At 50.1% G+C, this 27039-nt stretch overlaps 1 protein-coding gene across 1 annotated transcript; it reads right to left on the reverse strand.

Moving 5' to 3' along the window:
* Nucleotides 1–1945: 1945 nt before the first annotated feature.
* Nucleotides 1946–16227, reverse strand: FAM174C (family with sequence similarity 174 member C). The gene is made up of 3 exons (XM_078669012.1): nt 15388–16227; nt 9798–9914; nt 1946–2377 (listed from the first exon to the last, which is right to left on the reverse strand). The coding sequence occupies exons 1-3, from the start codon at nt 15606–15608 to the stop codon at nt 2374–2376; spliced, it is 342 nt and encodes a 113-aa protein (XP_078525138.1). The 5' UTR covers nt 15609–16227; the 3' UTR covers nt 1946–2373.
* Between the last annotated feature and the right edge of the window lie 10812 nt (nt 16228–27039).

Here is a 27039-nt window from a genome sequence, read left to right on the forward strand (position 1 = left end):
AGACGTCGCTGAGGACCGTACTGGCCGCCATCGGGGCTCTTCACTCACATGTGGAAGCCATTGTCCACAAAATGATCGCTGGTGCAGTTGAGACAGGGTGTCTGAGACCGGACTCTGATCCATTGCAAGTTCCAAAACGAGCTGAGTTTCCCACGATGCACATTTTAACGGAGGATGAGGGCCCCATGCAGAAAGAAGTATTGAAGCCCTTGGTCAGTGTGCGAATAAATAATTGCGAACTTGGTGCTTCGAAAGGATCGCTACAACTAACATTGCTGCCGACTGAGGAAGAACCACTCGGTTCTCCATTCCCGGAGACTTTTATTAATGACTTTCGGATTGCAACATCTTTTCCCTCCCTGGCAGTTTTACTACGTCCACGGAGGAAACAACATCGGTGAGGGAGAGCTTGTTTGCGGCTGGGGTTCTCAAAGACTTAACATTTTTGACTCGTCCCAGACTGAACTTTTTTGAACTCCTTTCGCACTTCGTTTCTCCTGTGGATGCTGTGGTTCTACCGGAAGGAGTTCGCATGAAAGATCGGAAGGGCCAAGGATGAGATCGACTGACTGGGTCTGCTATCATGACTTCAATGGACACGGGATTTGCTACCATTATGCTTGCAGGAGGTTGGGTGGTGTCCACAACTTCACCGGTTTTGTTCTGCCTGTATCTCCTGATAGCTTTTTGGTTATACTACAGGGGTTGTTTGTTTCTGGCGGGGGGAGGGGAGACCGGGAGCCTGTATGAAGATTTCCTCCTCCACTTTTCTACTCTTAGTACTTAGTTAGATGGGGCGACAGGCACACTGCTAGTTGGGGTTAGGCAAAAGCCCTGTTACTATCCTTCTATTAGGTGTCTTCCTGATGGGTAATCCTGTTTGATGGGTGACACTGTTTATTTTGACCTCTACAAAGTGTTGCGTTTATTATTGTGTGTTAGCTGCGGTAGCTGATTAGTTCACTACCCTATAGTGTCAAGCTCTCTTGCCACTCGAAATTGCCCTGTTCCCTACAATTCTGTTTCGATGGCTGGTGAGGTTTGCGATTGGTGCTAGTTGAACTGAACTTATATCTCCTGTACATCATATGACCGCACGCCAGTTACAATCTATGGTTCAGCTTCTCCTCGGGGGTCACCCATCGATTCCGTTGTTATGATTGTATAATTGTTGTTTGTTCCGTGATGTAAGGCACCTGCCGTTGGTTTTTCTTGTTTCTATTAAAAAAAAGAATTTAAAAAAAATAAAAGATTTGACTGCTGATGCTTTTTTGGACTTGGGAAGAAAGTGCCAAGAACTCCTAAAGACTCTGGCGGCACAGAAACCAGCAAGCACCAGCGGTGCCAGAAGCACATATGGTGGTGGTCGCAAGCCTTTTAGCTTTGTCAAGGATGGTCTAGTTATGGTTTTGGCAAATAAAGATTTTTGGGGAGCCTTCCAAGTGTTGATCTGAAAAAGAACCTATTGCCTTAGTCGTCCCTGGCACTCAAGGAAGATACTCTATGTGTGAAAATGCTCCTCGTGAAACAGTAGAATATCATCCCTCGCAGGGAAGTTGCCCAGTGGCTGTAGGGGCGGACTCACTGCTCCAAGGCGTAAGCTGTAGTGTGCGGAAGAAAAATATGAAAGACACAATAACCAACCAATGGATAAAGAGGGATGCCTGAAAGCCCTTATAAGTGAGTATATTATAACATTTTAGTAAAATTAAAAGGACTTGGCTAACACCGGAACTAAAAATGGACAACCAGTGCAGAAACACATTAGTCAAAGACTGCGGTAAGGGAAAACATGAGCAGAGTCTGCTGCCGGCAAGACCAGGCGACAGCAGCAGGCAGAGATCAGGGCAACAGTGGAGACACAGGTAGTATCTCTTGAAGCAGGTCACAGGAGATCCATCAGTAAGAGGCAGAACAAAAGGAAAAAAACAGTTGCCTACAGACCAGATTAGAAAAAATGTTTTACTGGCAGGAGCTAAAAACAAAATAAAAAAAGAAACAAGATCAGGAGATTCGTCAAGCACATACGAAAAGAGAGATGACAAGCGGACATGTGCAAGGGCAAGCCATCACAACTTTTAACTCCCTGAAGTGCAAAGGCATCTTGGTGCGGAAAAAGATCACCATTAGTTTCGATAAAAAACTATGAAGAAAATGTTATGTACAGTGAATACATTATCCGAGCACGCTTCTCCCTCCCCAAATGTACCAAAAACGAAGAGACTTTTCCCCCCATAGTTTTTAAAACAGTTTACGAGTTTCATTAGCAGCAAGTCTTTCACAAGTTAAAAAAATATACACAGGAATTATTTTGGTCACGTAGGTGGAAGCTCCACTCGCTTGGTCCTTCAATCCTCAGTGATCGCTGCAGCTTCACCTGCAAAACAGAAACACAGCGGCACATTAGCGAGTCCGCATTACAGGGATGGAACTCCCAAGCGAACAGCTCAGCCACTGCACCGCGGTGCAGAGCTACCACACACACTGCTTCTCCAGAGCCAAGACAAACACACAGCTCAGCCACTGAACCTCAGTGCAGAGCTACCACACCCACTGCTTCTCCAGAGCCAAGACAAACACACAGCTCAGCCACTGAACCTCAGTGCAGAGCTACCACACCCACTGCTTCTCCAGAGCCAAGACAAACACACAGCTCAGCCACTGAACCTCAGTGCAGAGCTACAGCACACACTGCTTCTCCAGAGCCAAGACAAACACACAGCTCAGCCACTGAACCTCAGTGCAGAGCTACCACACACACTGCTTCTCCAGAGCCAAGACAAACACACAGCTCAGCCACTGAACCTCAGTGCAGAGCTACAGCACCCACTGCTTCTCCAGAGGCAAGACAAACACACAGCTCAGCCACTGAACCTCAGTGCAGAGCTACCACACCCACTGCTTCTCCAGAGCCAAGACAAACACACAGCTCAGCCACTGAACCTCAGTGCAGAGCTACCACACACACTGCTTCTCCAGAGCCAAGACAAACACACAGCTCAGCCACTGAACCTCAGTGCAGAGCTACAGCACCCACTGCTTCTCCAGAGCCAAGACAAACACACAGCTCAGCCACTGCACCACGGTGCAGAGCTACCACACACACTGCTTCTCCAGAGCCAAGACAAACACACAGCTCAGCCACTGAACCTCAGTGCAGAGCTACCACACACACTGCTTCTCCAGAGCCAAGACAAACACACAGCTCAGCCACTGAACCTCAGTGCAGAGCTACAGCACCCACTGCTTCTCCAGAGCCAAGACAAACACACAGCTCAGCCACTGCACCACGGTGCAGAGCTACCACACACACTGCTTCTCCAGAGCCAAGACAAACACACAGCTCAGCCACTGCACCGCGGTGCAGAGCTACAGCACCCACTGCTTCTCCAGAGGCAAGACAAACACACAGCTCAGCCACTGAACCTCAGTGCAGAGCTACCACACACACTGCTTCTCCAGAGGAAAGACAAACACACAGCTCAGCCACTGCACCGCGGTGCAGAGCTACCACACACACTGCCTCTCCAGAGCCAAGACAAGCACACAGCTCAGCCACTGAACCTCAGTGCAGAGCTACAGCACCCACTGCTTCTTCAGAGCCAAGACAAACACACAGCTCAGCCACTGAACCTCAGTGCAGAGCTACAGCACCCACTGCTTCTCCAGAGCCAAGACAAACACACAGCTCAGCCACTGAACCTCAGTGCAGAGCTACAGCACCCACTGCTTCTCCAGAGCCAAGACAAACACACAGCTCAGCCACTGAACCTCAGTGCAGAGCTACAGCACCCACTGCTTCTTCAGAGGCAAGACCCATACCCAGTTAGTTCACCTCGCACCCATGCCGGAACTAAGATCCACGCACAGCACAGTCACTGTACCTGGGCCCAGAGCTGCAGCTATCACCCACACCAGAAGGATAAGTTACTTACCTGTAATCCTAGTTCTCTTCCAGGGGTATACCCATCAAACAACTGCTTGTTGAAGCTTTTAGTGCTACTGGTATGATTGGATACTGTTCCGAACTGGCTGGGTGAGTGTGTTAAAACAGGTTAGCATTGTGGAGTCTGTGAATTTAAACTGTTTGAGAGCAAGACCCTACCAATTGTACAGCTTTTGCCGTTGTGATGCCTGTGTGACACGGTTGATGCATCGAATGTCTGCAGATCTTTGGTTTTGTGGTGTACTTGAGCAGATTCCAGATGTGATTAGAGCAGTTGGAAAAAGATGCATTGTAATCTGTATGGCCCTTTACGTCTTGAGGGAGGTATGTGAGTGGACCTGAGTTTGGTTTCAATTGCAGGGTTGGCTGGGAAATGTTATATTTACAGGCATTCTTAAGTGTTCCATAAAGCAGCCATACGTCACCTTGCAGCGGCTACAGAGTGCTGCGGCATCGCTCGGATACCTCTGGCAGACTCTGAATTCCCTCTCCGTACAGACGTCCAAACTCTGACTGACCACTATCTCAACGCTATGTCCTCTATAATTAATGAGGCTGCACCCATGGAGCTGAAAAGAGTCTCTACTAAAATCTCCAAACCATGGTACGACGGGAGTCTCAATGAGGATAGACGAGACATGCGAATGGCAGAGCGTACCTGGAGATCAGCTCCCTCTGCAATGCACCTAAAAGAGCTTAAGAAAAAGAGAAACGCCTACTTCAGGAAAATAAAACGCTCAAAATCAGACTTATTCAGCCTCCAACTCGACCAAGCAAAAAACCGCCCGAGAAAACTGTTTGAGCCAGTCAGAACACAATCCAAGGAACAACCCCAACCGCTCAACACTAGGCATGAGGCACCCTCCTGTGAAGACTTCGCTGCTTTCTTTATCCAAAAAACTGAAAAAATAAAAAGCGATCTCCTCATTGACGCAAGCCTCTACTCCAAACCACAATGCCTATCACCCACTGAACCAAAAAACAATGCTACATGGTCAACCTTCGGCACATACTCGGAAGAAGAAATTGGCAAACTGCTCAGCACCCTGAAACCATCCAATCACCTCACGGACCCCCTTCCTGCCTCCGCAGTAAAAGACTTTACCCCTTTGCTTCTCCCTCTCTGGACCAAAATTATCAACAGCTCTCTCCAACAAGGAAGCATACCTGACTCCCTCAAAGTTGGTCAGTTCACACCTCTACTAAAGAAACCTACAGCCGACCCCTCTGATCTCAACAATTACCGTCCCATCACCAATATTCCTACTCTCGCCAAACTGTTGGAAAAATGCGCACAACTACAATTGACTAAACACATTGAGCAATTTGATCTCCTCAACAGCCACCAGTCAGGCTTCAGAGCAGGACACAGCACAGAAACTGCTATGACTCACATAATTGATGACGCACTTCAAATGCTAGACCAAAACGACACCTGCCTCCTCATCCTTCTAGATCTCTCTTCAGCATTCGACACCGTTAAACATGAGAATCTACTAGAACTACTAAACACAAGAATGGGTTTATCTGGAACTGTTCTCAAGTGGTTCACGTCCTTTCTTCACAGCAGGTCGCAGAAATTCAAGAGCAACAACCTGATGTCCTCGCCAATACCTGTAACGCTAGGCGTCCCCCAAGGATCCTCTCTATCCCCAACTTTGTTCAACCTAGTCATGGAACCTCTCACCTCCCTGCTACATGCATCCAACGTAAACTTTCACATGTACGCCGATGACACTCAGCTATATCTCAAGCTACAATCCCCCAAAGACATCTTGCGTCTGAACTCAACGATCAGGAGCACCCAATCTTGGCTGGCTGATAACCACCTCAAACTCAACGCTATGAAGACTGAGTTCCTTCTGATCTCACCTCCCACGAAAATATCCACCACACAAACATGGCTTAAGCACCTAACAGCACTCAATGTCCAACCGACCATAGTGGATTCAGCAAAATCCTTAGGCATAACACTTGACACCAACCTCAACATGCAGCAACATATCAGCAAGGCAACAAAGGGAGCGAACTTCCAGATCAATACTCTGAGGAAACTTAAACCCTACCTCCCAGCCAAAGACTTCCAAACAGCAGTACAAGCGCTAGTCATCCCACGTATTGAATACGGCAGCACCGCCCTCTGCGGACTCCCCCTTACTACTACCGCACCACTAAGATCTTCTCTGAATGCTGCAGCGAGACTCATCACTGGGTCAAAAAAGCACTCCCATATTACCCCTGACTTGAAATCCCTGAATTGGCTGCCTTTTGAAGCCAGAATACATCTGAAAATCGCCTGCATGACACACAAGGCGGTACACCTAAACTCACCCGGCTACCTCGCTCAGAAACTGACAATCTCTGGGGGAATTAGAAACACGAGAGGCACAAACAATCTTCTGCTGAAACCTCGAAGATTCAGGAAGGAAAAAACATACAAGCGCTCCTTCTCAGGATTGGCGCCTAGGATTTGGAACTCACTCCCTCCCGAAACCAGGCTTATCTCTTCCACTACACTCTTTAAAAAAGAAGTAAAAGCTATCCTCATGGCTAAATACACTTGATCTATTATCTCGAACTCTGTTAACACCCTGCACCGATCTGTACTACATGCTTGACCCATTTACTTATCTGTATGAGTTGTCTTATTACTCACGTGATGGGCTTTGCAGCCACCTATCTGTACTGTATGATCTATTGATTTACTGTTTAACTATGTTCCCTCATGTACCCCTCTATGTAAAGCGCTCTGATATCTGTGAAGATCTTGTTCGCGCTATATAAAACTTTGAAAATAAATAAAAATAAATAAGGGTTCACCAGCCTGTACAGTTCCATCTTCAGGGGTTTGCTGAATCAGAAGTGCTCAGTTTCTGCCTTTAGACTGGGTGTCAAGGCTTCTCAGGTTGTGGGTCCTGTGAAAAGCCTGCATGTTTGTCACTTGAAAGCCAGTTGGTTGATGTGGTGCAGGTTGGCCTTCTGAAGGTGTGGCAGGAGCACGTTGTTCTAATGGGTCTCATAGATGGCATATGGACTTTGAATTTAATCCTCAGTTGCACTCTGAGATGGAGAAAAACCCCCAGGGTCTGGTTCATAGGGTCAGGTTTATGAAGATTAAGGTAAAGCCTGACCATGTAATTCTGTAGACTTTTGAAATGTGTTTTTTTCTTTTATGGCAGAAGTCTAACTCTACCCCATGTGTTTTTTTCTCGTGTGGCAGAAGTCTAACTCTACCCCATGTGTTTTTTTTCGTGTGGCAGAAGTCTAACTCTACCCCATGTGTTTTTTTCTCGTGTGGCAGAAGTCTAACTCTACCCCATGTGTTTTCTTTTCGTGGCAGAAGTCTAACTATACCCCATCGCAAGGTTGCTCGTCATCGCCATCCAATGGCAGGGCTTGCATCAGCCAGAGCATTTTCTGAGTATGGACAATTGTAGGTTTCAGCTTCTTTGTAAGCCACTAATTTGCAGCCGGAGAAACAGATCCGAGCGGACTATGATCCCCATATTTCAAGCTTACTATGACATGGCTGGAGGGGACACAGCCATTTTACTTTGACACGACAGGCCACCCAAATGGCCCGCAGACTGCAATTATTCTTCTGTGTCCATCTCTGGCCTTTTTAAATACTGTTACTGATGTATTCACCCTGGTTTCCTGGTCCAGAAATTTACAACTTTTGGCTAAAATATCCCTGTAGCCACCCCAAAAGGTCTCAGTTTAAGACCCCTGGAGATACAGTGTACACAAACACACACCCTTTCTCCCCAACTATACCAGACCGTGAATGCTTGTGCCGATAGCGCCCACGCCAACCTTTGTTTCCACCTGTACATTGTCTCACTCCATGGACCTCTGACCCGATGCTCCTGCCTTCCAATTTAGCCATAAAAATGTTGATATACAAGTTGCACATTAGATCCGCACTGAGACGTAGATGAGTATTCAGGGCAGCTCTTCCCCTTCACAAAGTTCCCTCCTTGCTCCAAATTCCCTATTTCCTCCTTTCTATCCCTCTTCCAGGAATTTGAGGTGGCAGAATCAAGCTTTAATTATTTTGCCCACTCGTCTCCTAAAAACCATAATTTTTTTGTAACCCCATTAATTCAGATGCACGGCTACTCAACCTTGATGAAGAAAAAAAAATCCCATCCTTGAGAAAAACGAATAAGAGCTCTGAAAGGGGCAGGCTTCAGATCGAAAGCCTGAGGCCCCGCCAGGTAGACTTCAATTCACATGACTCCACCCCATTGTTGTTTTTTTTTATTCAGTAGTTCTCAGTCCATTGTACTGCCTCGGTTCCATGCCCACGTGAGACAGCCCCCAGCCCATGAAGAAACCACCTACAGAGGCTGCGACAGCAAAAACAGCTCTTCCTGTTTGGAAGCCAGAGACGATGAGCTGTCTATGTACAAGAGGCATCTACTTCCACAGCATACTGCTTCCAAAAACAACTCCTGCTGTACAGAAGCCAGAGTCACTGCAATAGCTTGTGTTTATGAGAAGCACTTGAAGTTGTAATTGTATTCATATAGCGTGTACTGTCCCTGACGAGGCGTCAAAGCGCTTTATGCCAGGCAGCACACTGCTCCGGAACCCAAGGTTAATGGTTAGTTAAGTGTTATTGAACATGGTCTGTCTTCTCTAAGCACATCTTGTAATTTTGGAGGCCGTTAAAAGGTAGAAGTACCTAGAAGACTTAACTGCATGCCCGTTTCTGGAAAAAGAACCTACCTGCTTAGCATATCATTCTCAAGAACAGCTCCTCCTCCAGGGAAACCCGAATCACTGCATATGGTATTTCAGTGAGACGCACAGCTCCTCCTGCAGGGAAACCCGAATCACTGCATATGGTATTTCAGTGAGACGCACAGCTCCTCCTGCAGGGAAACCCGAATCACTGCATATGGTATTTCAGTGAGACGCACAGCTCCTCCTGCAGGGAAACCCGAATCACTGCATATGGTATTTCAGTCAGACGCACAGCTCCTCCTGCAGGGAAACCCGAATCACTGCATATGGTATTTCAGTCAGACGCACAGCTCCTCCTGCAGGGAAACCCGAATCACTGCATATGGTATTTCAGTGAGACGCACAGCTCCTCCTGCAGGGAAACCCGATTCACTGCATATGGTGTTTCAGTGAGACGCACAGCTCCTCCTGCAGGGAAACCCGAATCATTGCATATGGTATTTCAGTGAGACGCACAGCTCCTCCTGCAGGGAAACCCGAATCACTGCATATGGTATTTCAGTGAGACGCACAGCTCCTCCTGCAGGGAAACCTGAATCACTGCATATGGTATTTCAGTGAGACGCGCAGCTCCTCCTGCAGGGAAACCCGAATCACTGCATATGGTATTTCAGTGAGACGCACAGCTCCTCCTGCAGGGAAACCCGAATCACTGCATATGGTATTTCAGTCAGACGCACCTACATCCTTAGCATCTTGCTGTCAGAAACAACACCCCCTGCAGGGAAACCTGAGTCACTGCATGTCTGCTTCTATGACCAGCCCTTCTAACTTCTTAGCATACTGCTCTCTAACCGCTCCTTCGCTATGGAAGGCAGAGATGCTTCATGAGAAAGTGCCCACCCTCTTACCATCTTGCTCTCAAAAACAGCTGCTCCTTTAAGGAAGCCGGAGCTGCCACGCGCGACTGTGTCCCACGGAAGCACCTCTAGCTCCTTCGCATTCTGCTGTTAAAAAGCTCATCTGGTATGAAAGCCCGATTCACCACTTTTCTGCTTCTATGACAATCACAGACCCCCTAACATCTTGCGCTCAAGAACAGCTCCTCCTGCTGGGAAATCTAAGTCACTGCATGTGTGTTTCTAGGAGTCACACCTACCTCTTCAACATCTTGCTCTCAAAGACGGTCTCTTCATCACTGTCCACCGAACCCATCTCCATGTTCTCATCGTAGTTTGAGAGGAGGCCATACTTCTTCTTTTCAGGCTTTCTTAATCTAAAACGTGAACAGGAAGTCAGTGTGATATCCCGAGCAGCATTTGAAGAAATAAAGACCTGATCCCTTATTTTATTTTTTATCAAACCCTGCTGTTGAAGGCAAAGAGGGAAGAGTACAATTCCACTACATACACTCAGTAGTAATCCACTTGTTATCCTAGTCCCCTCCATTACCACCGCTCACTACTCGTAGAAATGCTGAAACCAACATCCTTGGTAGGATTAGGAGCTTGAGTAAAATATATTGAACCAAGCACTGCAACTCACCAGGACTTCTACAATTTTGCGTCCCCAACCAACTTCTAGATCACTTTGCTGAAAGCCAGGAGTCATTGTTAAGCAACACTTATCCCTCACAGCCTTCTATTTGGCCAAGCTATCTCTCAACTCCCAATATGATAACTATCAGTGCTTTAGTCTTTAATCTTTTATCTCCTAACCCACCGTCCATTCTTCCACCGTATCTACTTTTACCTCAGCCAGATTTATCCCAGGTCCCATGCTACACAAGCCCTCTACAGATCATTTTCATTCACTTACACCTTAGTATTTTTTTTAACTGAAACACGCTTACCCCTTCTCCTAAGTATCATGATTTGCCCCAAAATTTCAATTCTGAGTGCAGCAAACCCACTCCTGGTCTTCTAGCTGCATATGGTGATAGCTACGCTGGGGCACAGAAGAGTGAAGAGGCCAGACAAGCTTTAGAAATATTAACTGACCATGAAAACCACAACACGCTATAACTGCATTGTAGAACAGACATTGTCCAGAAAGAAATGAGGGACACCTCGGACGTTTCCAAGTGACACTGTTGGAACTAGCGTTTGTTTGCTTGTGGCTGGGCGTGAGTGACTGGGTGAAATCACAAGCTATTAAGCAATCATAGAAAATAATCCTAGATCTCTGATCTGAAGCCACACTTATGGAGACTTCATTCAGACAGAGACCAATAAAAACAACAAAATTCCGTCATTGTGAACAACAACATTCACTTCCCCTTGCTATTACAAAGAGAAGATTTTGGTCTTATATCTAACTATTGACGTTTAAATGCAAGTGGCAGAAGATTTGCTTCTCTCTCAGACTCTGGTCCAAACTGCAAATCATTTTATTAATTGTTGGTTGAGGTAAACCTAATCACAAGGAATGTTTGTAGGACTCGTGGGTCTGCTTCAGTCACCAAACCTGGGGAACCAAGCCCGATCAATAAGTCCGCGATCTTCAATCTACGACGGATTGCACTCAGACTTCTAGAAAAGGTACAGCACCTCGTTTAACTAGATTTACTCCATCAGCTGCCTCAGACTTTGGCAACTGCTGGACCCCAGAGAAAATCAACCACACTACGGCCAGCGCCAGAAAAGGTGTTGGTGAGTAAGGCCACTGCATCGCTACCTGTCTCATGAAGAACTGTGCCCAAGAAACAGACACATATGTTTCTTGTGTGTGTGGTATGATGACCCACCATACTAAAGCATCCAGAGCACTAGATCCACCGGAAAATAGAAATGGACCCAAATAAAATGGCAAAAAGTCCTGGAAGACACTGACCAGGTTGACTTTGGTGAAAGTGAGTAGGAAGAGGCTTTCATTAAATTACTGACAGGAAAAGGACAAAAGAAGAGAGGGCCTCACTCATGGTTCAATGTAAAATCGAAGTGTTAGAACTAGTGTTAGAACTAATGCCAGTTACAGACAAAGGTGAATCTGAACATTCACCCAGAAGCACCTCCATTTCACTTCAACATTCCCCCCTCACTCCATAAGGCATTCTCCCCCTCTGCTCCTCATCAGACTCTTAAACCCCCTCACCTCCAAAACTTTGCAAGGCCCTCGCAAAGCTTTACTCCTGCTCCCTATCACCCCCTCGACAGGGGCTCACACCGGTCTCCTGGTTCAACCTCTCCATTCCCTCAATGCCCCTCTACTCCGAATTCTCGTCTCCAGCTCTCCCTCACCAGAACCTCAAGTCCCTCGCCTCTGATGCCCTTATCAGATCTGCTCCCCTTCACCAGAACCTCACAAGTCCCTCGCCTCTGATGCCCTTATCAGATCTGCTCCCCCCACCAGAACCTCAAGTCCCTCGCCTCTGATGCCCTTATCAGATCTGCTCCCCTTCACCAGAACCTCACAAGTCCCTCGCCTCTGATGCCCTTATCAGATCTGCTCCCCTTCACCAGAACCTCACAAGTCCCTCGCCTCTGATGCCCTTATCAGATCTGCTCCCCTCATCAGAACCTCACAAGTCCCTCGCCTCTGATGCCCTTATCAGATCTGCTCCCCTTCACCAGAACCTCACAAGTCCCTCGCCTCTGATGCCCTTATCAGATCTGCTCCCCTTCACCAGAACCTCACAAGTCCCTCGCCTCTGATGCCCTTATCAGATCTGCTCCCCTTCACCAGAACCTCACAAGTCCCTCGCCTCTGATGCCCTTATCAGATCTGCTCCCCTCATCAGAACCTCACAAGTCCCTCGCCTCTGATGCCCTTATCAGATCTGCTCCCCCCACCAGAACCTCACAAGTCCCTCGCCTCTGATGCCCTTATCAGATCTGCTCCCCTTCACCAGAACCTCACAAGTCCCTCGCCTCTGATGCCCTTATCAGATCTGCTCCCCTCATCAGAACCTCACAAGTCCCTCGCCTCTGATGCCCTTATCAGATCTGCTCCCCTCATCAGAACCTCACAAGTCCCTCGCCTCTGATGCCCTTATCAGATCTGCTCCCCCCACCAGAACCTCACAAGTCCCTCGCCTCTGATGCCCTTATCAGATCTGCTCCCCCCACCAGAACCTCACAAGTCCCTCGCCTCTGATGCCCTTATCAGATCTGCTCCCCCCACCAGAACCTCACAAGTCCCTCGCCTCTGATGCCCTTATCAGATCTGCTCCCCCCACCAGAACCTCACAAGTCCCTCGCCTCTGATGCCCTTATCAGATCTGCTCCCCCCACCAGAACCTCACAAGTCCCTCGCCTCTGATGCCCTTATCAGATCTGCTCCCCTTCACCAGAACCTCACAAGTCCCTCGCCTCTGATGCCCTTATCAGATCTGCTCCCCTTCACCAGAACCTCACAAGTCCCTCGCCTCTGATGCCCTTATCAGATCTGCTCCCCTTCACCAGAACCTCACAAGTCCCTCGCCTCTGATGCCCTTATCAGATCTGCTCCCCTTCACCAGAACCTCACAAGTCCCTCGCCTCTGATGCCCTTATCAGATCTGCTCCCCTTCACCAGAACCTCACAAGTCCCTCGCCTCTGATGCCCTTATCAGATCTGCTCCCCCCACCAGAACCTCACAAGTCCCTCGCCTCTGATGCCCTTATCAGATCTGCTCCCCCCACCAGAACCTCACAAGTCCCTCGCCTCTGATGCCCTTATCAGATCTGCTCCCCTTCACCAGAACCTCACAAGTCCCTCGCCTCTGATGCCCTTATCAGATCTGCTCCCCTTCACCAGAACCTCACAAGTCCCTCGCCTCTGATGCCCTTATCAGATCTGCTCCCCTTCACCAGAACCTCACAAGTCTCTCGCCTCTGATGCCCTTATCAGATCTGCTCCCCTCATCAGAACCTCACAAGTCCCTCGCCTCTGATGCCCTTATCAGATCTGCTCCCCTCATCAGAACCTCACAAGTCCCTCGCCTCTGATGCCCTTATCAGATCTGCTCCCCTTCACCAGAACCTCACAAGTCCCTCGCCTCTGATGCCCTTATCAGATCTGCTCCCCTTCACCAGAACCTCACAAGTCCCTCGCCTCTGATGCCCTTATCAGATCTGCTCCCCTTCACCAGAACCTCACAAGTCCCTCGCCTCTGATGCCCTTATCAGATCTGCTCCCCTCATCAGAACCTCACAAGTCCCTCGCCTCTGATGCCCTTATCAGATCTGCTCCCCCCACCAGAACCTCACAAGTCCCTCGCCTCTGATGCCCTTATCAGATCTGCTCCCCTTCACCAGAACCTCACAAGTCCCTCGCCTCTGATGCCCTTATCAGATCTGCTCCCCTTCACCAGAACCTCACAAGTCCCTCGCCTCTGATGCCCTTATCAGATCTGCTCCCCTCATCAGAACCTCACAAGTCCCTCGCCTCTGATGCCCTTATCAGATCTGCTCCCCCCACCAGAACCTCACAAGTCCCTCGCCTCTGATGCCCTTATCAGATCTGCTCCCCCCACCAGAACCTCACAAGTCCCTCGCCTCTGATGCCCTTATCAGATCTGCTCCCCCCACCAGAACCTCACAAGTCCCTCGCCTCTGATGCCCTTATCAGATCTGCTCCCCTCATCAGAACCTCACAAGTCTCTCGCCTCTGATGCCCTTATCAGATCTGCTCCCCTCATCAGAACCTCACAAGTCTCTCGCCTCTGATGCCCTTATCAGATCTGCTCCCCTTCACCAGAACCTCACAAGTCCCTCGCCTCTGATGCCCTTATCAGATCTGCTCCCCCCACCAGAACCTCAAGTCTCTCGCCTCTGATGCCCTTATCAGATCGTGCCCCTCTTCTGCCAACCCTCTACTCCAGCCCCCCGACCCTCACTCCCCTCTCCTCTGCACGTCTTACCAGACTCTCACGACTTCTCCTCCCAATCCTTTCAGGCAGCTCCTCCTTGCCAGACTCTCCCATGCTACTCTCCTCTGCACCCCTTACCAAACTTGTCAGACACTCAAAGCCATCTTGTTAGACCCTCTCTTCCTCATCATCCCTGGTCAGGCCCTCACCCTGCTCTCACCCCTAGTCAGGCCCTCTCTTCCTCCTCTCTTGACAGGCCCTCACTCCTCCTCACAGGCTCCCACTCCCTCCTTACCCCTCCGTCAGGCCCTCTCTCCCTCCTCACCCCTCGTCTGGCCCTCTCTCCCTCCTCAGGCCCTCTCTTGTCAGGCCCTCTCTCCCTCCTCAGGCCCTCTCTCCCTCCTCCTCCCTCGTCAGGCCCTCTCTCCCTCCTCACCCCTCCTCAGGCCCTCTCTCCCTCCTCACCCCTCCTCAGGCCCTCTCTCCCTCCTCCTCTCGTCAGGCCCTCTCTCCCTCCTCCTCTCGTCAGGCCCTCTCTCCCTCCTCAGGCCCTCTCTCCCTCCTCACCCCTCTCTCCCTCCTCACCCCTCTCTCCCTCCTCACCCCTCTCTCCCTCCTCAGGCCCTCTCTTCTACCTCTCTTGTCAGGCCCTCTCTCCCTCCTCCTCTCTTGTCAGGCCCTCTCTCCCTCCTCCTCTCAGGCCCTCTCTCCCTCCTCCTCTCTTGTCAGGCCCTCTCTCCCTCCTCCTCTCAGGCCCTCTCTCCCTCCTCCTCTCGTCAGGCCCTCTCTTCCTCCTCCACTCTTGTCAGGCCCCCTTCTCCTCATCCCTCCTCAGGCCCTCTCTCCCTCCTCACCCCTCCTCGGGCCCTCTCTCCCTCCTCTCCCCCTCCTCTTCTCAGGCCCTCTCTTCCTCCTCCTCCCTCGCCAGGCCCTCATTCCTAGTCACATCCCTCCTCACCTCACGCTCCGCACCGTGCAGTACACCACCCCCAGCAGGCAGACCCCGCTCAGCACGTAGAAGGCCCTCTGCAGCACGGGCAGCTCGGCCCCCGGGAAGCCCCCCGGCGCGGGGGCGCTTGAAATGTTCCGGGGTACCTCCGTGCTCGTCCAGCTGCTGTTACCGGGGACCGAGGCCTCGGCGGCCGCCAGGAGCGCCGCCAACAACAGGAACCGAGCCATCTCAGCGGGCCCGGAAGTAAACAAAGCTCGTCACTTCCGGTCAGGCAAAGAGCACGCTAAAAACACGCAACCGTGGAGCGCAGCACGAACTTGGGAGGCACAAACAATGCGTCTGATGCAGCGTGGAGATCACACCGCCTCCCTCCACCCTCCAAGCGGACGGCGGGGCGACGTGTCGACGGCCCTCCTCCCCTGCGTCGGCCCCTCTGAGGCAGGATATCCCGCTCCAAGATGGCGGCTCCACGTCCCTGCGGCAGGCCGTCTTCCATTTCGATCATTCCTGCAAAGGGACGCAGCCAATTGGCTTATTACGGCCGAGCAACCAGTCACGGAACCGCTTCACTCATTCGACAACAGCCAATCACATAGCCCAGTTACTTATGAGGAACCAATAAACATTTTTTTTTAAAAACAAGCATTTACAATGCAATAGGTCTGACATCAGTTAAATTGAGAGCTACTGGCTTTGCAAATGTTAAAGTGTTATGGCGGACTAACACATTTTTTTTTCTTCTGTTTATTCACCTTTGTAACAATGGCCGTACTACTAAGGTCAATACATAAAGTGTTAAAATAAGTTGTTTGCCTGCCGTATTCGTTTTACATTTGCAGAGCCAATATCTCCACATTTCACTAACGCGAGACCTATTGCATTGCAAATGCTCCATTGGAAACCTGCGCCTGTCTTGCCGTGGCCACGTGAGCAGACCAACCCCTATGTACGGGATGGGAATCCATTCCAAGATGTCTGCCTGTGAATATGCGCATGCATTGTGCAATGGAAAGGCTTTCACAGAGATGCTGGCTGCAGGCAGTGCATGTACGGAATGCAGCACTGTGCAGGTGGCAAGAGCCCTCTACAGCAGTGACTGAGGAGCTGCCAATCCCTCAGACATGTTTAAAATGCTGTGGCTGTATCATGGTGGCCAGCAGCACACTCTCACCTGGTGCAAAGTGCCAGCGGGCAGTTGCGCTGCCCTGCAGAGCTGAATCATCCGCCCCATCACTAACTTGTGAAAATCACAGAAAGATGTGTAGCGAAACAACTCTCTCGTCATACCAAGGCTGCATTCAAAACTGCAGCACTGAAACCGCCCTGCTGCAAGTGATTGATAATAAACCGTGGATACTCGATTCAGGGGGGGTCTTGTGTTCTAATTCTCCTTGACCTTTCTGCAGCCTTTGACACTGTCAATCACAACACTCTCCTTAACACTCTTCAACAGAGAATGGGCATAGAGGGCACTGTGCTTAAATGGTTTGCTTCCTTCCTCTCTGATAGATCCCAAATGATCAAAATAGCGGACAGTCTTTCATCTCCTTTGGCGATAGGTCAAGGTGTTCCTCAAGGCTCTATACTTGCACCCACATTGTTCAATCTCTATTTCGAACCATTGGGAAATCTCCTAAGTAAATCCGGGATCCACTATCTTCTCTACGCAGACGACACTCAAATCTACCTCAAGGTTGCCTCCACTCACGATCTCTCCGTCCTAAGCTCTACCCTCGACTCCATTCAAAACTGGATGTCAACACATCAACTGATTCTGAATCCCTCTAAAACTGAATTCTTCCTCCTCACTTTCTCCTCCCCCGGTTCAATCATGGATGGATCAGATGAATCTACTTAACAATAAACCCATCATTGTCGACAGCACAAAATGACCTTGGTGTCATACACAACACAAAACTCAATCTACTCTCCCACATTAATTCCATTGCAAAGTCTGCTCGATACCAACTGCGCCTTCTTTGGAGGATTCATTGCTTCTTCCCAGAGCATGACCTTAAAACCCAGGTCCAATAGCTGGTTCTCTCCAGACTGGACTACTGCAACTCTCTTCTTACTGGCCTCCCCAAATCCCACCTGTAGGAGAGTAGGGTCTGCAATCCTATGATCACCCAGATTTTTGCTTTTTGCTGCACTGGTTTACGACTTTCCCTGGCTGTGGGCCTGCTAATCAGACCCACAGCCTAGCTGTTCTCTCTATCCAAATTGTACTCAGGTACTGAATTGGCCCTGGGCCCTCTCCAAGTCCCTGTACCCAGGGCTGAGGTGCACCCAGAAGTCTCCCAGGGGCTGAAGCATGTATTATGCCACCCCTGGATTGACTAACTAAAACTGACACAACTGGCTGCTTGACAGCTGGGGCAAGGTGGTGTAATCACCCTTTGCTTTAGATATAGTATACCTATATCTAACCCTAAAAATGGACACACAGATCTCCTATCAGTCACTCCTATGGCAGGCCTTAACAATCCTGAAGGCAGAGTGCTTGGAATCGTGTGAGATGGTGCTCTGGCATGAGCTGAGCCTGTCTGCGGCTTTCGGGATCCATCCCTTAGCCGTTTCCATGATATCGCATACCATATACTCTTAAGTGCATTATAATCCTCGCGGTTATGTGCCAACTCTGGTATCGCTTTATCAAAACATGTCGAGTAAGGTGTCATACGAATTGGAATACTAACCCCTCGCCAATTCTGGCGACGGGGTTAGCATTCCACCCTTCTAGAGGGACACGACATGCCTGTAACCTATAACCCGGTTAAAAGTCAGACAGAGCCTTAGCATCCACAAAATGGATGCTGCCACCGAGACACAAGTCTGCCCTCCTGCTGCTGGGAGTCCTCCCAGAGCAGGAGATAAGGACAAAGGGTTTCCTGCCAGGGGCGGTGCCAGCACCGTCCCAGACAGGGTTTTGTGTATTGTAGGTAGGCAGGGCTTTAGAGGAAGGTGACTGCAAGTGGCACCCCGGTGCTCACTGTGCATAGGCCGGCTGGAACCAGTTCCAGGGGCACTCCAGCCCCTGGCCTGGGGAAAAGCCCACCAAGGAAGTGGGTGTAACCACCCCCCTCCTGGTCCCACCCATAGGGCAGGACCTAGTCGCGTGCCAGCCCCCTTTTACAGGATAAAGGTAGAGACTGGCCCCCTTCCAAATCAGATCATCTTTGAATCCTGAAACTACTTTCTACGAAAGGAACTCAAGACTTCTTCCTAAGATTTCTCCCTTGTGACTAAGGAGTAGTCACCCTGCATCCGCAGGCACCATCTAAAGAACACTGCGGTCTGCTGTAAGTCCTTCCTCCGGAATCCGACTGCCCAGCTCGACGAGAACCGGCTTCCCTGGCACCTCTGACCTCTACCCACCTCTACAGCCCAGCTGAGAACCGTGGGTGCGACGAGACCTCAAGGGACCGGCCATCTGCAAGACTGCACGACTTCTTTCCAGCAAGCCCGCCGAGTGAATTCCTGGTGAGTGCTTTGGGGTCCGAGAAGCCCCCACCCTGAGCAGCTCCAGCACCGAAGAGCAGCCCCCCAGCATCTCCACGATCTGCGTGGGGCCCTTCTGCTTTCCGCTGCTCACCGCGTTGTTTGGCTACTAGCCCGTTGGCTTGTGGCCTTCCTGACGACGCCCGACGACATTTCTGCTGCTGGTCTGGTTGCTCCAGACTGGCCCTTGCTCCCTTCCAGAAGAGGAGCACCCCGGACCCTCCTGGTCCACTCAAGACGCCATTTTGAGTCCACCGCGTGGGCTTGAATTAGCCAAGGCTTGTTGCCCAATCCTGGGTAACTTCGACGCCGACGACTTCATCCTTCGTGGGACAGCTCGCACCTCCATCCTGGTCGCCGACAACGCCTCCTGGTCCGAGAGACTGCAGAGCCCAGCAGCGCCCACTCACCTGACTGCGGTGACTTCGCCCGGTGCCATCCTGGTGCCCACTTAATCACTGGCTAGTGATTCAAGAACTTGGTCCCCTCTGCTTTCAGGTTTTCTTCTTCCTTGATCCAGGCTTGGATCCCTCGAACTTTTCTTCACTGGTCGCCTGCCAGCAGCTTCTTCCTTCCAGGCTCCTGGTCCGGCAACGAGATCCCCGACGTCTTTTCAGACCTATGCAGCTGCAGCCCCTGGGCTAGGTAACTTCGGCACTCCGGTGTCCCAGCATAGCCTCACTATCCAAGGGTCAGGATCCACTGTCGTTTTCTCCCTACCAGGTCGGGTTCGCCCGTGAACACTAACTTTGTGAATTCTAGCTTCCATAGACTTTGTCCCGCATCCCGCGTGAGAGTGCACACTCTGCACCCGAGTCCCCTGGGCCTCCTAGTAGTAATCTAACGATTCCCTAGTCCAGTCCTAGCGATTCCAAAGCCTATTAGAACTGTTACTTACCTGCTAGTAATTCGCATTCCACTTTTAGCGTATATGGTTTTTCGTGCCCCTCGGGCATTTGTGTAACGTGCTAACTTAAAAGTATTTTCGTAAGAGTTTTGTTGTGTGCTTAGCTCCCTGTCTCATAAAGAGCCAGGGTAGTCTTGTTATAAATAAATACACTGTTTATTTTCATAACAACTTGTGTGGTGTCCTTTCACTGGGTGTTCAAGGGGTAATGTGATGGTAAAACAGCTGGCTTAACACGCCCTCTAGAGTCTTAGCCTTAGACTGCTCGTATCCATGCTACTAGGATAGCTGGTCTATAAGGTTGGCTTACAACCAATCATCAATAAGGGTTGTTTGGACTGATATATAGTGATCACTAGAATAGTGAGCACTGCACATCAGGCCAACTTCTCACATTGGTGAGCAGCGGTTGGGATTTGAGCTTGCTGTTGTTTTACCACACATATCCTAAGAATATCTTGTGAAAAATCACATAAGTACTAAAGGTACATATAACTTAGCTTAGAATACTCTGAGTTCTACTGAACCAGCTGTTGTAGCTCCTAGGGCCTAGCACACCCTAAACTACAACTCTAGCAAGGGATCAGTAGGCAAACATATAGTGTAGGTAAGTGCACCACTTACACCTCACTAGAAAAGCATGTCGACTCAGGGGGACTCTACTGAGACTCCCCTGGTCAGTGTTGACCCTCCACAGGTCACTTCAAGATATGCAGCTCTCAGTTTCCATGAGATGAGACAGATCTGTGTCTCCAGAAAACTGAAGCAGGGGTCTAACCCCACCACTTCCTTTCTGATAGGTCTCTTAGAGACATATGATGCCAGAAAGCTTTCTCAGTTACATGAGAACATGCCAGCCTTAGAGGGAACCTCTGGGGATCCAGATCTCCACAACACTGATTCAGCAGTTGAGGAGGAGGATCAGGAGGTACTCTCTGGGGATGAGGTAGACAAGGGTCTTGAGGTAGTCAGAAGGCTAACTAGGACCAACTTAGACTTACTTGGGCTAGGATCTGGGGGCCCCCCAGTACTGACCCGAAGTGGGCCTAACCTTGGAGTTAGGAGAGATAGATCTCTTTCTAGGGACTCCAATAGATCTCTGCACTCTAATGCCTCTTCTCAGGGGAGAAGGAATCCTCCACAGAGGAGATTTACTTCCCCTCAGAGAAAGGAGCATGAAGCTAGGATGAGACAAGCTGAACTGAGGATTGAAAGGGAAGAAATTGCCCTGGCCAAAGAGAAGCTTGCCCTGGCAAGAGAGCAGCAGATGAGTGGGCTAGCTCCCACTGGTGGCAGCAATCTCCCAAGAGATAGAGAGAAGGGTTTAGATACTAAACACCTGACTAAAATAGTGCCCCCCTTTAAGCAAGGGGATGATATCCAGAAATGGATGGCTGCTCTGGAGAGGGCCTGCACTGTGCAGGGCATTCCCCAGAGTCAGTGGGCAGCTATACTGTGGCTCTCCTTTGATGGTAAAGGTAGAGATAAGCTCCTCACTACAAGAGTGGAGGATGCTAACAATTACCAAGTCCTGAAGAATACACTGGTTGATGGGTTTGGTTTAACCACTGAACAGTACAGGTTGCTGTTCAGAGACACCCAGAAAACTCAGTCTCAGGACTGGTCTGATTTTGTGGATTGTGCCACTAAGGCTTTGGAGGGCTGGTTGCTGGGTAGCAAGGTTACAGATTACACAGGATTGTATAATCTAATGATGAGAGAACAAATTTTGAATAATTGTCAGAACCAGTTGCTGCACCAGCACCTTGTTGATTCAGATCTGACCTCTCCCCAAGAATTGGGAAAGAAGGCAGACAAATGGGTCAGGACAAGGATCAAGCAGAACCAGAACCAGAACCAGGGTGGTCAGAAGAAAGCAGACCAGAAGGGTAATGTTAAGAATGAGCAAAATGACCAGAAGTCTTCACCAGGTCCCCAACAAACCAAAGAGGGTGGGGGTCAGGCTTCCCAGAAGAAGAAGACTCAAGAAGGCCAGTCAAAAAGGTGGTGCCAGTACTGCAAAAGTAAATCTCACTGGTTTAGTGAGTGCACCAAAAGAGGAGGACAAACTCCTGCCACTACAGCTCCTAAAGCAACTGCACCCCCTAGTACAGTCAGTAGTGGTAGTGTCGCTCCCAAGGCATTAGTTGGGTTAACCTTGGGTACTGAGGGGTCTGACAACTTAGTTGGCACACTCACTCAGGCTGTCCTTGTCTGTACAGGGGATATGGATATGTCCCCTGAAATAAGTCCCAATACTTTGGGCAAATACAGGCAGACACCTTTGATTAATGGCAAAATGGCTCAGGCCTATAGGGACACTTGTGCCAGTGTCACCATGGTGACACCTAACTTTGTGGACCCTGGACAGATCATGCCAGGTACTGATTTCCTGGTGACCAATGCCAGCAATGTCACTACTAGTCATAGTGTGGCAATTGTAGCTTTCTCCTGGGGTGGAGTGAAGGGACAAAAGAAAGTTGTAGTCAGTTCAGACCTCCCAGTTGATTGTTTGTTGGGCAATGATTTGGAGTCATCACAATGGTCAGAAGTGGAGCAGAGGACTCACATGGAGATGTTAGGCTTGCCAGCACATGTGCTTGCTGTGACTAGGTCACAGGCCAGAAGATGCCCCACTGAACAGGTGCTGGATCCTGAAACTATGGACCAGACACCTCCCAAGAAGAAGAGCAGTAAGGGTAAGGCTTTGCCTTCCCCCTTGCCCCAGGTTGAGGATCAAGTCTCTGAGGAGGCTGATCTAGAAGAACTGAGGGAAACTGAGCCTAAAGAGCTTGAACTTGATCAAGTTGAGTTTCTGGGCTCAGGGGGACCCTCCAGAGCAGACCTGGGGAAGGAACAGTTGAGCTGCCCTTCCCTTGAACCCCTCAGACAGCAGGCTGCTGCTGAGGCTGCAGGGAATGCCACAGGTGCCCACAGGGTATACTGGGAAGATGGACTCCTGTACTCTGAGTCAAGAGACCCCAAGCCTGGTGCAACCAGGAGGCTGGTCATCCCCTTGTCTCTGAGAGGTTTCCTTCTCACCTTGGCCCATGAGATTCCCCTTGCAGGTCATTTAGGTCAGACAAAGACTTGGGACAGGCTTGTCTCACACTTTCACTGGCCCCATATGAATGAGAATACCAAGGAGTTTTGTCGCTCATGTGTCACTTGCCAAGCCAGTGGTAAGTCAGGTGGCACAACAAAGGCCCCCCTCATACCACTACCTGTGGTGGGGGTTCCCTTTGAAAGAGTGGGGATTGACATTGTTGGTCCAATGGAACCCCAGACAGCATCAGGACACAAGTTTATACTGGTGGTGGTGGACCATGCCACCAGGTATCCTGAGGCTATTCCCCTTAGGACCACTACAGCCCCTGTAGTGGCAAGAGCCCTAGTTGGAGTGTTCTCCAGAGTGGGTTTCCCTAAGGAGGTCGTTTCTGACAGAGGTACAAACTTCATGTCAGGATATCTGACTGCCATGTGGAAAGAGTGTGGTGTGAACTACAAGTTCACCACACCCTATCATCCACAATGCAATGGGCTTGTTGAGAGATTCAACAGGACCCTTAAAGGGATGATTCATGGACTACCTGAACCTCTTAGGAGAAGATGGGATGTCCTGATCCCCTGCCTCTTGTTTGCTTACAGAGAGGTCCCACAGAAGGGGGTTGGCTACAGCCCTTTTGAGCTTCTGTATGGGCATCCTGTAAGAGGACCCCTGTGTTTGGTGAAGGAAGGATGGGAGAGACCTCTCAAAAAGCCTGCAACCAACATAGTGGACTATGTACTTGGCCTCCGCTCCAGGATGGCTGAGTATATGGAAAAGGCATCCAAAAACCTTGAGGCCAGCCAGGAACTTCAAAAAGCTTGGCATGACCAAAAGGCTGTACTGACTGTGTACCAGCCAGGACAGAAGGTGTGGGTGCTGGAGCCAGTGGCCCCAGCAGCTCTGAAAGACAAATGGTCTGGGCCCCACACCATCATTGAGCAAAAGGGAGAGGTTACCTACTTGGTGGACCTTGGAACTCCCAGGAGCCCTCTCAGAGTGCTCCATGTTAACAGGCTCAAGGCATATGTTGACAGGAAGGACATGAGCTTGCTCATGGCCACAGATGAGGGACAGGAGGAAGAGAGTGACCCTCTCCCAGACCTGCTCACTCAGAATCCTGATGATGGGTCAGTTGATGGTGTTGTCTTTTGTGGCAGCCTCACTGAACATCAGCAACAGGATTGCAGGCAAGTCCTGCAATCCTTTCGACATATGTTCTCTCTGACACCCAGCCAAACTGATTGGTGTACCCATGATGTTGACACTGGAGACAGTCTGCCTGTCAAGAGTAAAATCTACAGACAGCCTGATCATGTTAGAGACTGCATCAAAACTGAAGTGCAGAAAATGTTGGAACTGGGAGTCATTGAGCCCTCAGATAGCCCTTGGGCTAGCCCAGTAGTTCTAGTGCCAAAGCCTCACACCCAGGGTGGTAAGAGAGAGATGAGGTTTTGCGTAGACTACAGAGGCCTCAATGCAGTCACTAAGACTGATGCCCACCCAATACCAAGAGCAGATGAGCTTATAGATAGATTGGCTTCTGCCAACTTCTTAAGCACATTTGATTTGACAGCTGGGTATTGGCAAATCAGGTTAGCTGAGGAAGCCAAACCCAAGACAGCATTTTCTACCCCTGGAGGGCATTATCAATTTGTGGTAATGCCCTTTGGACTGAAAAATGCACCTGCCACCTTCCAAAGGTTGGTGAATCAAGTCCTCACTGGGCTGGATGACTTCTGTGCAGCTTATCTTGACGATATTGCTGTCTTTAGCTCCACCTGGGAGGATCACCTGGTCCACCTGAGGAAAGTGTTAGAGGCCCTGCAAAAGGCAGGCCTCACTATCAAGGCCACAAAGTGCCAGATAGGGCAGTCACAGGTTGTATACCTGGGCCACCTTGTAGGTGGAGGCCAGGTTCAGCCACTGGAGAGTAAGATACAGGCCATCAAGGACTGGACTCCTCCAATCACCCAGACTCAGGTTCGAGCTTTCTTGGGCCTGACTGGGTACTATAGGAAGTTTGTCAGAAATTATGGGTCCATAGTGACCCCCCTTAATGACCTGACAAGCAAGAAGATGCCAAAGAAAGTTCAGTGGACAGCAAGCTGTCAGAAAGCATTCAATGACCTAAAGCAGGCCATGTGCACAGCACCTATCCTCAAGAGTCCAGATTACTCCAAGCCATTCATTGTCCAAACAGATGCTTCTGAGTTGGGTGTGGGAGCTGTTCTGTCTCAACTGAATTTTGATGGTAATGATCAGCCTATTGCTTTCATTAGTAGAAGGTTGACACCCAGAGAGAAAAATTGGTCAGCTATTGAGAGGGAGGCCTTTGCTGTGGTCTGGGCCCTGAAGAAGCTGAGGGCCTACTTGTTTGGCACTCACTTCACCATTCAGACAGACCATAAGCCCCTCTTGTGGCTAAATCAGATGAAGGGTGAAAACCCCAAACTGCTTAGGTGGTCCATTTCCCTACAGGGGATGGATTTTACAGTGGAGCATAGACCTGGGACTGATCACAGCAATGCTGATGGGCTCTCCAGGTATTTCCACTTAGAGCAAGAAGACTCACCTGGTCAAGGTTAGCTTATTGTCCCAAAGTTTGGGGGGGGGGGGGGTCATGTAGGAGAGTAGGGTCTGCAATCCTATGATCACCCAGATTTTTGCTTTTTGCTGCACTGGTTTACGACTTTCCCTGGCTGTGGGCCTGCTAATCAGACCCACAGCCTAGCTGTTCTCTCTATCCAAATTGTACTCAGGTACTGAATTGGCCCTGGGCCCTCTCCAAGTCCCTGTACCCAGGGCTGAGGTGCACCCAGAAGTCTCCCAGGGGCTGAAGCATGTATTATGCCACCCCTGGATTGACTAACTAAAACTGACACAACTGGCTGCTTGACAGCTGGGGCAAGGTGGTGTAATCACCCTTTGCTTTAGATATAGTATACCTATATCTAACCCTAAAAATGGACACACAGATCTCCTATCAGTCACTCCTATGGCAGGCCTTAACAATCCTGAAGGCAGAGTGCTTGGAATCGTGTGAGATGGTGCTCTGGCATGAGCTGAGCCTGTCTGCGGCTTTCGGGATCCATCCCTTAGCCGTTTCCATGATATCGCATACCATATACTCTTAAGTGCATTATAATCCTCGCGGTTATGTGCCAACTCTGGTATCGCTTTATCAAAACATGTCGAGTAAGGTGTCATACGAATTGGAATACTAACCCCTCGCCAATTCTGGCGACGGGGTTAGCATTCCACCCTTCTAGAGGGACACGACATGCCTGTAACCTATAACCCGGTTAAAAGTCAGACAGAGCCTTAGCATCCACAAAATGGATGCTGCCACCGAGACACAAGTCTGCCCTCCTGCTGCTGGGAGTCCTCCCAGAGCAGGAGATAAGGACAAAGGGTTTCCTGCCAGGGGCGGTGCCAGCACCGTCCCAGACAGGGTTTTGTGTATTGTAGGTAGGCAGGGCTTTAGAGGAAGGTGACTGCAAGTGGCACCCCGGTGCTCACTGTGCATAGGCCGGCTGGAACCAGTTCCAGGGGCACTCCAGCCCCTGGCCTGGGGAAAAGCCCGCCAAGGAAGTGGGTGTAACCACCCCCCTCCTGGTCCCACCCATAGGGCAGGACCTAGTCGCGTGCCAGCCCCCTTTTACAGGATAAAGGTAGAGACTGGCCCCCTTCCAAATCAGATCATCTTTGAATCCTGAAACTACTTTCTACGAAAGGAACTCAAGACTTCTTCCTAAGATTTCTCCCTTGTGACTAAGGAGTAGTCACCCTGCATCCGCAGGCACCATCTAAAGAACACTGCGGTCTGCTGTAAGTCCTTCCTCCGGAATCCGACTGCCCAGCTCGACGAGAACCGGCTTCCCTGGCACCTCTGACCTCTACCCACCTCTACAGCCCAGCTGAGAACCGTGGGTGCGACGAGACCTCAAGGGACCGGCCATCTGCAAGACTGCACGACTTCTTTCCAGCAAGCCCGCCGAGTGAATTCCTGGTGAGTGCTTTGGGGTCCGAGAAGCCCCCACCCTGAGCAGCTCCAGCACCGAAGAGCAGCCCCCCAGCATCTCCACGATCTGCGTGGGGCCCTTCTGCTTTCCGCTGCTCACCGCGTTGTTTGGCTACTAGCCCGTTGGCTTGTGGCCTTCCTGACGACGCCCGACGACATTTCTGCTGCTGGTCTGGTTGC

This window comes from Lissotriton helveticus, chromosome 12 (assembly GCF_964261635.1).
Source record: "Lissotriton helveticus chromosome 12, aLisHel1.1, whole genome shotgun sequence".
In the NCBI taxonomy this organism is placed as follows: Eukaryota; Metazoa; Chordata; class Amphibia; order Caudata; family Salamandridae; genus Lissotriton; species Lissotriton helveticus.